Here is a 16,781-nt window from a genome sequence, read left to right as displayed (position 1 = left end):
CCTAAAAATCCTGCAACCTTTCCTATATCTGTGAATCCAGCAGTATCTTCTACTTCACAGTCCCTGTCCTCCAGATGCCTGTTTTCCCTTAGATACCTGCATGGTAGATAAACCTGTGTGCTTCCTGTAAACATATTGGTGCTGCCCTTGTTGTAATCATGCTGTAAATCACTTGACTTTTTACACTGAAATCTATTTAAATACAGTATCTTTACATGTGATAATTTGCACAGCAGAGAGGATAATACACATTGTATTGGGGCTAATTCTGAATAAGTGATAAATAGTGTGATTTGAGGTATGTAGTAAAAAACATTGAAAAACATCTAAATCTGTTGTATTTTCTGATTTTATGTCAGTAAATTTTATAAACTATAAGCAGTCTGACTTTGTAAGCAAGTTATATAAGAACATTTTACTTTGGTTATCTTAGGATATTTCTTTAGTTTGTTCAAGTATTCATTGTAGGATAAGAACCTGCATCGTTTAGAGAAAGTTAAAACTATATTAATTCTAGACCAAAATTTTTCTTTTGTAAATTCATATTGACTGAGCAGACAAGATGTGCTGCAGTAATAAAAGCATGTCAGGAAAACTACGTCAAAAAAAAAATAAAATCCATTTTGTTAGAATCAAATTTGACTTAGATTTCCAAAGACAGCAGCTGGGGTATTTTAAGTATTTGCATCCAGAATCAGGATGGTGATAAGTAAGACTAAAGTAGACCATCAGATACTTGAATATTTGAACTAGAGGACACTCAATGAAAATAACAGAGCAGTTTAAAATAGTTAACCTACTGCCTTATAAAGTGGCTAGAGAGCCCTTGGAATGTAGTTAACACAAACATTTGTGTCAACAGACAATGCCAGCAGGTTAAAAAAAAGGTGCTGGAAAAGTTATGGGCCATGGGTCCATAAATGGGTACTGAGGAGAATACGGAAAGGTGTAGAGAATTGCTTACATTCATAGATGCTGGTGACTGGAAAGGGAATTGATCTCTCAAACTGTGATTAGACTTATTTGCATACTTTCTCTTAAGTAAAATCCCTTGGTGCTGCTGTAAGTGCTTCTCTGGATGGATAACTGGTCTGGTTGTGCAGGTTGAAGTTCTTATATTCCAAATAAAATATATTCATTAGTATTATAGAAAAAATGCTTAATATTTTAGATTTTCCAAGTGTACTCAAGGGTTATTAAACAGGAAACCTATTCAGTCTGGTTTACAGTAATATAACAGAGGCAGTGGTAAAATGCAATTTTTTCAGTTATACTCAAAATGAGTGTTCTGGTAGGACCAACACAATTCTGTTCATTTTTTTTTCCATAAAAATAGGTCTTTAATTTTACATTTTTAATTTTGTGAAGATTTCATTGGGCTAAGAATTTCTAATATATTCCACACATTGCACATCCTTCCTTCTATATTCAGTCATTAATAAAATGTATTCATCCTCAGAGCAATTTCTTCTTGCTTGAAAGTACATGTGCAGAGCTGCTCAAAAAGTGATACATTTAGTGTTTTGAGTGCCATATAAATGTTTCTCCATTGCAAATGATCCATTAAGTTCTTTTGCACTTAATGAAAGGCATCTCTTACAATGAGGCATAAGAGGAGCCACTCCAGGTTTAATCATTTTATCTGTTCTCATTTTTACCCCATCATCTTTTTAAAGCTCTTCTCTTCTGCTCTTTGGCAATGTACTTCCTTCTAACCTAAGAAAGACAGATTTGTCATTATAATCGTTATTTTTTCAGACATTTCCATGTTAATTGGGAGCATATTTTCAGAAGCATTTAAAGTTAGTACAGACGTTTGCAGAACTTGCGGTGTGTCTTATTTATGCTGTGGAAAGGATGGTGGTGCCAAGAAAATTGTACTGTCTGTAGTCTTAATGCCAAGCAGATAACCCTTGCACCTGAAGTGCTATTAATGGGATTTCTGTACACCACACCTGTGGCTTTACTGAATTCCTAATTAGTTGTTTCAGCTAGAGGTGACTGTAAACAGAAAGATGGGGAAAAAAAAAAAGTGAAAATGCATACTTTATAAACATGAGTAAAACCACAGTGGATGTACACAGTAGGGAGGTCTTGCAGCTCCACAGCAAGTGAGAGGCCACTTTCAGGCTTCCTTACTTTGAAAACATGGGTAAGGTAATGAGACCTGGCAGGAAACTGTCAATGCTTCTAGAAAACCCTACTGAAAGGCATGAAACATTTTTTACCTTCCTAGATTATTTTAAATGTTGTTCCCTTGTAGTGATGAAGACTTGGGAGACAATCAACTGAAACTTGGGTTTCTGACCTTCTCAGAGGCAATGCATTATTTTATATGAAAACTGGTCTCTTGAGAAGAGTAAGAAGCTGTGAGGACTCCGTGTTTTAGATTTATTGTGGTTTGCATATACTGGAAATGAGAGCTTTCAAAGCCAAGCAGGTTAATGGAATCACTTGCTGCTTGTTCAAAGGAGCCTGTGCTGCTTTACTGTAAGGACATAAATCTGGTTTTGGACTTCTCTCCAAAATAAAGAGAATGAACTAGTTTACCTTTCCATTTTGGATGACAACTGTTCAGTGAAATCTATGCCTTCCATATATGTGGCTCCTACAATAAACATGCTTAAAATTTTATTGAGTTATAGAATCTGTACCATTCCAGGTCCAGTGTGAGTGCTTTGTGGGTTGCAGTTAGGTCCAGTTGATTTAAGCTACTACTGAAATTGCAGCTGTTTTGGTAACTGTGCATTACAGCTCATTTTCAGTGTGCCCTGTCATTCCCTGTCAGTGCTGGACAGTAAGCTCTGGGCAAGAGATCTTAGGGAAGGTTCTTCTGCTGTTCTTCCAACTCCTATTTGGCAGAGGCAACACTGGGTCTCCCCAGTTTTCTGCTTCTTAGGTATCTGGGTACCCACTAGTTGCTTGATGTGGTCCTCTCATCCTGTAATGCATCTGTGTAATCATCCTCTGCATCCATGTAATGCAGATAAAAAGGAGATACTCCAGGATTTTTTGTCTTGGGCTCTGCTTATGTCTTCAGGCTCTTCTTGCTTTTGCTAGCACAGTTTGCTCACTGCCAGGTCAGCATTTGATTGCAGGTGAGAGCTGACAAACCTGCAGAAGGCATTGTGTGTTATCATGGGAACTTGTTGTTAGTCTTCTGTCATAGAACAGCTCAGTGAAGACAGTACTTGTCTGCAGAGCTCATTATGAACCTTTTCTTTAGTAGTATAAAAAAAAAAAGCTTTTTTGAATCATATGCTTATTATAGATGGAAAATGAACAGAAGGCAAAATCAAGATCCTGATTTATTAATTTCCATTATGTTTTTTAAGAAAGTTGGTATCAGTGAGTAGATCTGCATTTAATAGCTGCTCAAAAAATGCCTGGTATATACTGCTTTTCCACAAGAGCTGCAATTTAACTAAGATTTAAACTTTGGTAACATACATGGTAGGAGTTCACTGTTAGTCTTGTTTACTCCTTGTCTGAATGATAAGCAATAAACCAATGGTTTCTTCTTAAATTCTTTAATCTGAAGATTATGGATTTTGGACATTATTTTGCATATCTCCATATTAGAATACTTCATTTTAACAACAGCTTCTCAAGATTGGTGAATTTGACTTGAGCTCTGAGTGAAATGAGGTATTGTAGGGTAATAGTGACAGTACTTGTTACAGACAAAACAGCTCAAGAATCTTGCTCCAGATAGCTTTCAAAGAGGTATATTGAAAGCTGGAGAAAGCTTTAGCAACTCATAAATGGCAAAAGGTGAGAATCGATTATTTGCTGTATATTTGTATGCAAAAGCTCAACTGGAATTGCTCTGTAAAAGCTCTACTGACACAGTTCCAGTGTTCTTTCCTTGGAAGGTTTTGGGTGCCCCTTCAGATAAGATGAGCTGAGGGCTGAGAGAGTGCATACCTCAATTACAGATCATTGCTCTTCTGGGAAAAATAGGTTGCACCTATTTAGAGGGAGACGGATGTTACACAGTCACACGTTGTTTTATACCTTAAATACCTCCTTCAGCACAATAATTTAACGTGGTGGTGGGGTCTTTTGGGACAGAGACAATGAGGCTTCTTGTGTGTTGCATCTTTTCCCTGTGTCTGGGTTTGTGAGGTAGTTGCTTGCTTTTCATATTCTCCATCACTGGTTAGTGAGATGAGCATTCAGTGTTACCTCTAAAGTAAAATACTATAGCTTGTCTGTTTTTTATTTTCCTCTTTTATAAAGTGAAATAACAAAAAAAACCCCTCATTTACCCATCTTTGACACAAAGTTTAGCAAAGGAGAAAAATCTCACTTGTTTTTCAGTATGGTGATAATGAAACCCATAAATGACTTCCTTCCCCAGCAATGAGAATATTGAGCAGATAGTTATCTCGACAGCTCCTTAGCTGCTATTGAGAACTTTTGTTAATTGAAAGGGGCCCTTCAGTCAATATATGTCACTGTCTCTATTGGGTTACTTGAAACCAATTTCTAGTAACTAAAGATTCTCTAGAAATGTGCGAATTAACAGGAACTAATAAATTAATGTCAGTTTTATTAATTTATTATTATTTTATAAGACATTTCCTTTCTCAAATTAAGTAAGTAATAAGCATTTTCCTTATGTTCCACAACAGAAAGCCTATGATATCAAGGTAGATTCTAAATTTAGCATTACTCGAGGCTTCTTGCATGGCTTGTAGAAAATAATACACTGAGCTTGCATAAACTGAAATGCACTACTGTCTATTTAAACAAGTTTTATATTTTCTCATTCTTCTTGCCAGTTTCATGCAATGGATACACTGCATAAACACAACTATGATTTGAGCAGTGCCATCAGTGTTCTTGTGCCACTTGGTGGGCCTGTCTTGTGTAGAGATGAAATGGAGGAGTGGTCAGCATCAGAAGCTAGTTTATTTGAAGAGGCACTGGAAAAGTATGGCAAGGACTTCAATGACATTCGACAAGACTTTGTAAGTACAAAGTTTTCTGTTGCTTATGTTTTTGCATAACTACTTTCAGTAGGTTTGGAAGATTAGCTGAAGGAGAGAAATCTGTGTAGCTGATATGACATTAGCATACATATGCATTTTTTCTGGCTGCAAGCCAGAATGCTTTCTTGTTCTGTGCCATTCTTTGCAGAGATGTTGACAGAAGATCATCTGTACAATGGTTTAATGCTAGGTGGGATGTCTCATGCTCATGTGTTTTCATAAGGATTTTTACAAGCATCTGAGAAGGATGCCTCAGAACTTTTCCACAATCTCTAGTGAAATTCATTAGCAGCTAAAATGGCTGACTCCTTTGAGTGTTTTTGGAAAGCTGGGGTTTCCTCTCTGGTTAGCTGAGAGAGAAATTTATATTCAGATAGCTTTTGAAGTCCACTACAGGGAATTATTTTGACATATTGGGTATTTTGACACTTCTAAAAAAGAAAGGAAATGTTTTCTATTTTGTTTTAACTACACTGGGTTTGGTACTGAAGTATCAGACTATAGGGCAGCAAAGCTTAATGTGATGAATTGTAATGGAGAGTAATTGAAAGAAATTGATTTTAACAGTGGTTGCTGGAGTTGCTAGTAATTTGTCTGCAGATTTTTTATATGTTTCTTGGGAACCCTCTTTTTTCAAGGAAGAAGATTTCTTCTGTTGTAGTAAGTTCAAGTGAGCTTTATGAAAAGATTAGGATTTGAGCCAAAGGAGTTCTGTTATTTAAGACTGAAGTCAACCGAAGCATTTTCACAGCAACTCATTCTGCTTGACTCTGAGAGTCAAATCCTTGGCAGATTTTATTAATACTCTGAAGTATTAATATTTTATGAATACTGTGAATGCTATTATTTTTCTGAAGAACTGTAATTTTAACAGGTGTGTTGTAGGTTATTGAGCTTGCATACTTAATTTTGAGATTCTTAAGGGAGGAAATGTTCACTGTATTCATCACAATGTTGAAAACTGTCATGGTGAAATAGATGTCTTTAGGCTCAAGAGAATGTGAGTGAAAAAGAATATTTTAAGGTTTTAGAACTGAAATCTTAACGTGAACTACAATTCCTTATTATTTCTCATACAGACAAATGGTTTTCATCTGCAATCGTACAATAGTTCAGTAGCTATGTTTTCTAATTAAATATTTATTAATAGTGTTCAGCTTTTCAAAATGGGTAAAGCATATGTTACAGTTTTTATTGTCTGTTTACAAGTAGAGGTCCTACACAATTTGTAACCAAGTGTATGTAAGCCTTGTGCCTGGTATTTATATAACAGTAATGTTCTGTGTTACATATAATTTTGTTGATACGCTACATCAAAGTGCTACAAGTGGAGTAATGTGTTGCAGGAATCAGTTACACATTTGTAAAGCTCAAGTGTTAGATACTTGAGTGAGTCTACCAGAAACTCTATAAAATGTTCAGGTTTTATCTCAGGTAGACTCCTGATAACATCCCTCTTTCACTGGATCTTCCTTCTCAAGGTAGATCCGTTTTCTCTTGTCCTCCTCCCAAAGTGAGAGATGTCCAGATCTAGAGATAGCATAGCCTACTGAGGGCACCTTAACAATGATTCAGGAGCACAGCAAAAATAAACATGGGGCACTAATTATCATGTCATTTAGTTAGAACATATTGTCAATCCAGAAGTTAGGGTTTTTTTAACCTTTGGAAAAGTGTCATGCCATCTTTAATACCAGTTTACATAGTATTAAAAACTGAGTGCACATAGTTTTGATCTAATTCTTTGTAATTTTGAAACTTTCCATTACATTAATAATTTTATAATCTTGGGATATTATAATTTCTTTAGAGCAAAAATTGTGTTCTCACTTGCAATGTAGCATTCTAAAGGGATTGGGATGTAAAACCAAACATTTGTTTTTATGATGACCACTTAAAACCAGTCTAAAACAGTCCTTCAAGATTTAGATGATAGTTGTATGAAAAGTTTCTGCAAGGTGGGGTGGGTGTCAATTTATAGCACTTAATTGTTGGTTATCCATGAGCATAATTTTTTCTGTTATCATCCCTCCCTCTCTTCAGTGGCTAGTCATTGAAAAAGTGAGTGCTGTGTGGTATAAAAGTGTGGACAAGAAGCTAATGCACTGGCAGCCTACTCACTGACTTCTTTGTGTTTGAGCTCTAATGATAGAATTATATTCTTTGGTGCCTGAGATTTAACTTAAACAGTTACACAGTGGTGCAAGAGGACAGGAAAAACTGCAGCATTGCTTGGCATGAAGTTGTTGGTATCTGAAGTGGAAGGGTTAGGTAGTACCTGCTTGAGTCATCCTGTGCTAGAGGAGTTGTCTCCCCTGAATCATCCTGGATTTGCAAGGCATGGCAGCTGCAGTTGTAGCCCTTATGTGGTAGTTCTCTAAAGGGCAGGCTCATTTACTTTCCCAGCAATTAGTAAGAATTGGCACGATTTGACATTCAGTGTGCAGCTCAAGCATTACACTATAAACATTAAATATTGGTAAGCAAGACAATTATTTTAAATTAAATGGTGCAAAGGAGTGCCTTTTTTAATAGTCAAAAGCTCATTTGTGATCAAATTAACAGTCTACTAGCCTTTGAATAATAATTTTTGTCAGCAGTTGGCTCATAAACAGTTATAAGCTCATTTGTTAAGTTCCACTGTTCTAAAGAGCCTATGTGAAGCCTAATCAACAAAATAATTTTTAAGTTAATTGAATTTACTTGATTTATTTTAATTACTTCACGTCCTAGGGTAGTATAATGGGAGAAGATTGAATGTCTTAAAGTTAACATGTTAATTTTAAGATGCTTTGTAATTCAAAGTTTTTTATGTTAGTCTGATTTGAGTGGTCCATAATTACTCAGCGCAACTAAAGAAACTGAAAATTCTTTCTCCCTGTTTTTGTGTAGCTGTGGCACGTCTTTGCTAATTTTCTCCTATGAAAATGTCATGCAGATGGTAATTTTACTTTTTTCAGTCAATGTTTAATAAAATTTGGTAATGAGGGTACATTACTGTGGCTCTTCACAGCTTCTCTGGCAGTTGAGAGCAACCTCTGGAAAATTCACGTGACTGCAGTGTTTTGTATTTCAGGTGTGTAGGTAAACAATACAGAATAGTCATATTCAGTCTGTCAAACAGGTTTTCTAAGTTGTGGATAAAAGCATGTAAGGTTAATGGGTATTGGGTCCAAGCACCTTAATTATCTTTAATTGTAGATATCTACTGAGTGAATACACATACAGGTGTCACAGTCATAGTTAAAACTGATTAAACTAAAGAATTACCAAACATTATCTGTAGCATGAATGTGTTAGTGTTCAGGAAGGAAAATAAATATGGAGATGCTAAAATGTACTCACTGACTATGGCAGGTAGTTGGGACAACAGTGTTTTATCTGGATGCCAGGAAGGATATGGACATCCAGAATGAGAAGCAGCTCAAATGTCATCTCTCAGCAAACACACGGTGCCATCACTGGCCTGTTCTTGGACAGGCTTCTCTTAATGGGTAATTGACCTCAGGTTTTAGTAAATTGAATTATGTTTATTACATAGGTTTATGCATTTGTTATGCTATAACTTTATTAAAATGCAGCTGGACAGGGATTTACAAACTGGTATGCTGCCTGAGAGAATTCCCAGCTCAGTCTGGACCTGAATCCCAGCTCCTGAAAGGCAAAAACCAGACTCAGTTCCTCCAAGTCTCTTTAAGGAAGCAGTGACAAACTGGCTGTGAGCTCCTGAATGCAGGGAGAGGCAGCTTGGTAGAGTGTTCTGTTGTTTTAGGAACTTCCTTAAAGGTTCAGAAACCTATCCCTTTAAGTTAAGACATGCAGAAAGCCCCCAGGTGGAATAAAGTTGGGAAGATAAGTTTCCACATCTGTGTTTTCTGGGACTTCATAATAATCATCCTAATTTCTGGAAAGCAGAGAATTTTAGTGTTAGTGCATGCCTTGGAAATGGTAATGTAATAGAAAATAACACAGACAAAGTAGTAGCATGTTTCCAGGTTATGAAGAAAAACTTCATGAATTCTGTTAGAGAATTACCAGTATAGATTACAGAAAGAATTCATGGAGTTAAATCAGTTATTCAGTAGTAATTAAAAAGAGCTGCTCTGTGCTTAATTTTCTCCCCTAAACTGTGGCCAGTAAGTTTTTATTTTACCAGTGAACATGTGTCACCAGAATTATCATCATCAATTGCTCTGAGTTTGCACAAAGATTATTGCAGGATATTCATTGTCAGTATCACTCTTGCTGTTCAAGGTTGCATTTTTCCCTTGTATACATTTCTTTCTCGTTTGGTGGTCAAGAGTATGTGAAGATTTATGCAAAACTAGTGGTATTGTATGAGTTGTTATGGGACTTGAAAAAACTGTGAATTAAGTACAGTAACTGTTGTATTTTTTAAGAATAAAATTATCATGAGGCTCAGTCTTTTCAAGATGATTTATTTTAGTCCTGATGTTGTTCTCCATCTGATACACTTTATAATAGAGATATTACCTTCTGTGTTTCCTGATGGCAATCTGGATTATGTTTTGATCATTTTGTCTAACCATATGGCTTAAATAGAATAAATGACATTTGGATTTGGATGTGTAGTATTGTTACAATTTTACATCTTAAGTTAACTATAAGGAAAGGTTGTGTATTATTAATAGTCATATGTATTCATATGCATATGGATTTTCAAGTATGTATTTAATACATTCACATGTAGCATATTTGTATATCAACTATACTTGTTCTTAACATGTGTTTAATAAGACATAACCTGGCAATTTCTTGGACCTTCTTCAATTTGTAACTTTATTTTTCAGCTCCCTTGGAAGTCACTGACTAGCATCATTGAGTATTATTACATGTGGAAAACCACTGACAGATATGTTCAGCAGGTAATTTAACAACTATTTCAGTCTTAACCTGTCCGCCACATTGTTAAAAAAATCTCTATGTGTTTCTTATGTTTAAGCATAAAAATCTGTGTTCTTAAAATTTAGAAGTGTGGTGGGAGGCCTATAGTAGTATTTTAGGCTATAGACCACTGTTCTTGTGCTGTTCACAGGGTGCACTGTCAAATCCTCTGATGCCCATAGTATGTCACACATCTGTGAAGAGCTTTTTAAGCCACTTGTATTGTGTGAGATTTTGTAGCAGTGTGATTGATTCCTGGTTCTTACTCCAGCATGGGATCAGAAGGAAGTGGGCTGCAGAGGAGATACTCTAAGCTGTGCCTGGGACTGAAGGAGAAGGAAAAATATATTGTCTAAAGTGGCTGCTAATGTTAGGAACCTTTTATAGGTACTCCACGATGAAACATTAGTTTGAAATTACCAGGATCTGAAAACAAAACTGAAAACATTCTGCCCACAATGGGAGGTGGTCATGATGATTTAATGTTTAATTATTTGGGTTGCTCTGGCGCAGAGACATGGTAAGATTTTATTGGGTATTGACACGAGGATATTTTAAGCAGGTTCAGGCAAAATTGCAGTGTTGGTGCTTTTTATATATCACACTCTTTGTATATTTTCTCCTTTGTTTAGATAAAATATTTTAGAATACTTCAGATTTAATTAATTTAGCATACAATATTTATATTTGTAGCTCCTTTTTTTGCTGCATAGTTAGTGGTGATGTTATATCCAGCATGTTGAAAATAAATTTTATGCTCCAGTGATTACAGCTGTATTGTTAGATGGAGATGTGGAATTGTTCCAGATTTTGTTACAGTGTGTCAGAAGGATGAATGCCTTGGATTGTTCTGGTTTATTTGAAAGGATTTCTACTTCAGCTTGTTAGAATATGGAAAGAAGACATTTTACCACATTGTAGAATCGTGGCATATCACTTTCAATGCTTTTTCTGCACTGTTAATCTTTATCTGAAAGGTATTGCCAGCAAAGATTTGCTGTGCTGTTTGTCAGCTCTTAAGGATTGAGCAATGGATGATACAGAAGGCTCAGATAAAAAGATTTTATTGCTACTGAAAGCCAGGGAGTTAAGGATAAATAGAAGTGCAGATTGAATTTTGTCCACGCTCCTATGTTACTCAGAGAATGATCTTGTTTCCTGTGAAATTTTTCTAAAATGCTTGCTCTGGAGTGGTTGGCAAAAGACTGAAACTCCCTCTCTAAAATTCTCTAGGGCTTCATTTTGATTCTGTTGTTACAGTGATTAAGGTGTGTGTTCTGTTTCTTTATCCTGTTGCAGGATTCCTATTGCTAGCTTCACAAGGAAGAAAAACACATAGCATTTATAGTTATCAGCAACTTGAATGCTCCTTAAAATGCCTGGGTTTTACTTGCAACTAAGTAAACTTAGAACATCTTCACTCAGAATATGGCACTACACCACAGGATTTTATCCTTTAGACCTGTTCTTTCAAAGTTATGCATGAACATCAGTAACAAAGACAGTGTAGACAAAATACTGCATTTGTCCTGTTACCCATCCTAAGGAGAGATCAGAACCTCATCTTGCCCTTGTTTAGTTTGCTCTGGAATGGTAAAAATAATGGAGCTCAGTAAAAACAAAATCTGTAGGAATTTTTTTTATCACTAGTTTTGGTAATTGAATGCATTTCAGGGAGAAAATATGTTCAGTAAACAAAGTGACAGTTTCATCAATTCTTCTTTAAATATGCTATAGGGTAGAGCAGCTTGGGGGAATAAGAATACAAAAAGTTGGTGTACAAACTTGAATTTTAAGCATAAAATACAGTTTGTGAATTCTAGATCAGTGGATTTAATGTCAAAATTTGTTCCTTAAGTCTCTTTGTTTCTTACTGTGAATTGGCTGCCTTGTGTCAGGCATAGGAAGGTTTCCTTTTCATAATTGCTAATAAATATTATTCTTGCTTGGTACCTAAAGGTGGTGATTTAATGGGAGTTAAGATTCTGCTGCCACCTTGCCTTCAGAGCACGTTCCCTGCAAGTCAAGGGGAAGGAAAACAGATTTGTTAAAATTCTCAGTCTGTGCTGAATCTGTCTAGGAAAATTAATTCAGGCCTTGGGTAATCATTCTTGTTGATACAACATTTTCATGACCACTGAAATATATAACCAGGTGGCTCCTTGCACTGGATGAAATGTTTGTGCTGTTCTCCTTAAAAATCTGACTCAGTGCAAAAAGACTTTACTGTGACTTGTATGTAAGGATAACTAAATTACTTTAGCATACAATGTATTACATTTCCCTTTCATTTATTTATTCCTACTGTTGAAAACAGCACTAATAAAGGGAAATGGTAATTCCTTGGGATATTTATCAGTTGATACTCATTACAAAAGTTCTTAAAAAGAAATCACATTCAGTTTCAGGGGTAGTTGATTAAAAGTAGTAGAGTCCAAGTGAAAAGCTCAGTTAATGTAGTTTGGCCTCCCCTATGGTGTGTTTGAAATAGCTTCTATGTAAGATCAGATGATTTTTATTTTTTTTCCCCAGGAAAAGCATCATCTCTTTGTTGCATTGCTCCAGTGATTTATTACCCCTATTGTTACAAACTGGTGCCTTATTTCCTGTCTAAAAGTTTCCAATTTCAACTTCCAACCTTTACAATTTGCCAGCTTTTATCCTCTAAATTTTAACAGAGGTTTCATCTCTGAAAACTTATGTGTTGATAGTTTTGCTTCTGCATCCTTTCTTCTTTCTCAACACTTAAAAGTCAATGGGTAAGTGTGAATTCAGGCTGTGACATCCCCTGTTACTGTTAAAGAGCAATGTTAACCATAGTTTTAGTGCTTAAAAAAATATAGCTTATTCTAAAATGGTAACTGGTGATGCTTTTGTAGAAGGCAGTGTATCCTTCATGTTAATAAATAAAGGAGGAAAGCAGTTGATAAAATTGGATTCCTCACAACCCCCCTGCCAGTATTAAAAGAACACGGAAATTATTTATATAATCACTTTACACCGACAGTACCATTGGGGCTTAAAACAACTTCCTACATTTGGAGAGTGCTTCAAGGCTACTTTCCTGATTTCTTTCCCTTTCCTGTGTTTTTCTCTTTTGCTCTGATGATACCGCTAGGTGTGCACGGTGGTTTATTAATTTGTTTTTGTGGATTGGAACCAGTTTGTTATGAAACCCTACAGAACACCTGTTACCTGCTGACCTCCAATCTCATGTGCTTTTTCAGTTTGAAAAAAAAAATCTATATTGTTGGAGGGGAAAAAAAAAAAAAAAAAAAAAAAAGGAAAAAGAGGCAGTTGTGGAAAGCCCGTGGCCTGAAGCTTTTAAGCAGAAAGAGTTCCCCTGGGGAATCTTCTGCTGGGGTTGTTGAAATGGCCTCAGATTAATAACTGTCAGAATATGAGACCTGGAGTATTCTGCTGCTGTTCTTTCTCCTTGCTTTTGTAAAAATTTAGTTAAGCAGGCAGAGCGTACTGTGTATCTCTGGAAGTCAGTTCTGGAGCTCTGAACACAACTAGGTGCCTATGAGAAGTTTTGGAAAAAAAGCTTGTCTTGGAAATTAAGAGAAAAGGACTCATCTTGGACGATATGTAAGATTTATATGGGAATTAATTTGTGGAGGCATAGACTGCTTAAGAGACTTTTTCATAGATTGTTCCTCAAAAATGCAGTTTCACTAAATGAGAGTTACAGTGATAGATGGCACAAAGGCAGCTTTCTCAATTAAGAAAGAGCAGTGGCTGATGTTGTTAACATCCTGAAATGGAAAAGAGAAGTGGCTTTTAGGAGGCTTACTCAGGCTACTGTACTGTAAAGCTGATTAACCCTGTAACTCACCTCAGGCAAGAGGCTGTCAGAGCGAAGTCTTTTGATGATTCTTTTCTCAGGGTGGGTGGGAGATATCATCCTGGGTTGTGAGCCTTTCAAAGATTGTGTATCAGAAAATAAGAGTACAGCAGAGAAGATAACTGGCTGTTGTAGGAGAAATGGAAGACTGAGGTTTGAACACCTCATAAAGAAAAGGGGAATCTTGGGAGGCAAGGAGATAGAGTTGGTTTGTTGGTTAATTATTGCTGGCTATTGGTGCCCTTCCCTTTTTTTCCCCTCCTCTGTAATAAAATTGACATTGTTTCAACTTCTTTTCTTCTACCTTTTTTTTTATCCCCTCCCATGTGGACATAAGTAATATCTTGAGTGCAGGAAAATAATCTTTTTTCCTTCATCTCTTACATACATTTCTTATATAATCAGTAGACATCTGAAATCTATTGCTGAAAAAAATTAATGTCCTAGCTACTTTTGTAATATATGGCAATAAATAAAACTTCTCAACATTGTAGAAGTTCATATTATCACCCTGAGTGCAGCATGTTTTGAGTTTGTTGCAAGTATGAAGTTAAGTCAGTTAATTCACAAACTGTCTTGAAAGCAGTGTAGCTGTCCTGCTACTGCTGTGTTCCTGAGCACCTAATGAAGTAAATGTTTAGTTATTTCTAACAGTGGACTTCACTTCTGTATTCTTTTGCTTATAAAATATTAGCCTCAGGCCTGACAGCACACAAGAGGTGTTGAGTTACATGAGAGATGATGTACATGTTTATGTAGATGTAATTTATGTGAATTGTAATTGTTGTTTTTACAGTTTTGTTGTCATATCTGGGGCCTGGGAGTTTTAAAGGGTAATACAGTATCCTGTAATTTCAAAACAACAACAAAAATAGAGAACTCATTTTTCATGGTTTTCATCTTTTGGATTTCTGCACTTGTTTTGGAGGCACTTGCAGAATCACAAAATGGAATAATTTTAAGATGGATTGTGTGCAGTTTACGAAATTCATTAATTGAATATAATAAAACATTTTAATGTGTTTTTCAACTAGAAACGTCTGAAAGCAGCTGAAGCAGAAAGTAAATTGAAACAAGTGTACATCCCCACCTAGTGAGTATAACAACAAAGTCATTTTTTGAAAAATACACAGGTAACATTGAATCGGTGACATTAAGTAACATGCATGATGTTTCCTTAGGTGTTCTTTTAATAGTTAATTTCTAGATATTTGCTACATGCTAACAAACTATACACTGAAGTAATCAGAAAATGCCAAAACTCTTGTAAGTGTGAAGCCTTTCTACTTAACTGAGTCCATTGTCTTTGACCTGCAAAGTGTTTGTTCTGGAACGGTGACCAAGCACTACCCGGACTGCTCATGTGCAAGAAGGGCCTTATCATTTAAAAAATAGGTTTTCCAGAGTAATTAGTACCAGGTCCGTTTAGCATAACACTTCATATTTGTGTAAATGCCATACTTCAAAATAGATCCAGTTGCTAATTTTAGTTACATGAAATAAAATCAGATGCTTTCATGTTGCAGTTTTATCCTAATGATTCAGTCTGGTCTTCATCAAGAGACATTTTTCTGGATTTAAATTACCTTTCAAGGTAGCACCCAGCCCCAAATCATATCTTTGACCAAATCTTATTACTGAAATCTGTTTTGTTTTGAGAGGTTTTTTTATCTGTTGGGGTTTTTTTGTTTGTTTTGTTTAGATGTAAGCTCGATGCTATATGTGCTTTGGTTAACTTATGATTTACAGAAATAAGATGCAATCTATCTTTAATATTCATTATTTCCTCAAGATTATGAGAAGAGAAAGGATTACAAACTACATTCTTGTAGGCTTTCTATGGGTATATTCAATTTACATAACCAGGATACTTTGAAAATCCACTGTTGTCTTTTTTGATGACTTGTATAAATTGCATATAATAGAGCTTCATTTCCATAGTTCATATAGACTTTTCTCAAAGTTTAATACTACAAACAGTGGATTGTTAAAGTCAGATGTCTAATCTCATCTCTGAAGAAATGTTGTGAGCTTTGAAGCTCAAGTCTCTAGTAAATAGTACTTTTTCAAAAAAGCTGAAAACTTCAGTATGGATATTCCCTAACACTCTCAGGGAAGTGCTTGCTTTAGGAAAACTGGAAGATGCTCTGTATGATGCATAATGCTTTTTAAGTTTAACTTCCTTTGTCCATATGGACAACTCAGGACTTTTGGCATTATCTTCACATTAAGAACTAGCTGTTGTAGATCACAGAACCTATTTTTGAAATGTAGTATTTTTGCATTTTTTTTCTTTTCAATCTTTCTTACTGTCTTTTGCCTCCACGTCAAGACAAAATCCATAGCCTGTGTTAAGAGGATAATAGAGCATTTCAGGTCTTTGGTAACTGCAGTCTGGGGCAGTCGGTTGCAAACGTGTTGCTCTGCTTCAAGACTGATTTACTTTATTTAAAATAGAGTTGATTCTTTGTGCTGAATACGATTTTTAACTTAATTGTAAGGTATTTCTTGTAAAAACAAGATTCTGTCCTCAACACTAGAGGAGTCCCTTAAAACTGATGGTTTCTCTGGAAGGTAACTAAGCAACAGATAATCATGTGGGACTTAAGTCCTCTCCCCTTCTCTGGAACTTGTAGCCCAAGGTACTTGATAAAGAGTATCTGGATACAGTGAAAAAGGAGAAGGCAGGAGACAAACTTGTTGGCCTTTGGAGTGGAGACTTGGTACAGCAAATGATTTTTCAATTAGTCATTTAACTGATCTTGAATATATTTTATCTTACCTAAAGTAAAAAATAATAATCTTAGGAATCAATGTTGCTTTGCATTTGTTTGTTTCCATACAATGCAAAACAAAGCTTTGCATTTTTTTGGGTGTATAGCTTGTCAAAGGGGCAGTTAACATCCCAGAGTTGAAGCTTTGGAAATATTGTACTTAATCTAGTGCAGAGTAAATTAATTCTCTCTGAACTAAGTAATCTGTACAGTTCTAATTCACTGAAATACAAGTAGGTAAAATAATCACTATAATGA

The 16,781-nt window shown here is 35.7% G+C and overlaps 1 protein-coding gene across 2 annotated transcripts in view; it reads left to right on the top strand.

Annotated features, from left to right (window-relative positions):
- The window catches only part of MTA3 (metastasis associated 1 family member 3), a 132,985-nt gene that overhangs the window by 59,103 nt on the left and 57,101 nt on the right, over positions 1–16,781 (top strand). For both annotated transcript variants that reach the window (XM_071739499.1, XM_071739498.1), the window contains exons 9-11: positions 4,788–4,976; positions 9,809–9,883; positions 14,784–14,842. In XM_071739499.1, coding sequence (XP_071595600.1) covers positions 4,788–4,976; positions 9,809–9,883; positions 14,784–14,842 — 323 coding nt within the window. The remainder of the gene's footprint in view (positions 1–4,787; positions 4,977–9,808; positions 9,884–14,783; positions 14,843–16,781) is intronic.

The sequence above is a fragment of the Heliangelus exortis genome, chromosome 3 (genome assembly GCF_036169615.1).
Source record: "Heliangelus exortis chromosome 3, bHelExo1.hap1, whole genome shotgun sequence".
Classification (NCBI taxonomy): Eukaryota; Metazoa; Chordata; class Aves; order Apodiformes; family Trochilidae; genus Heliangelus; species Heliangelus exortis.
This window is presented reverse-complemented; position numbering and strand designations above follow the sequence as displayed.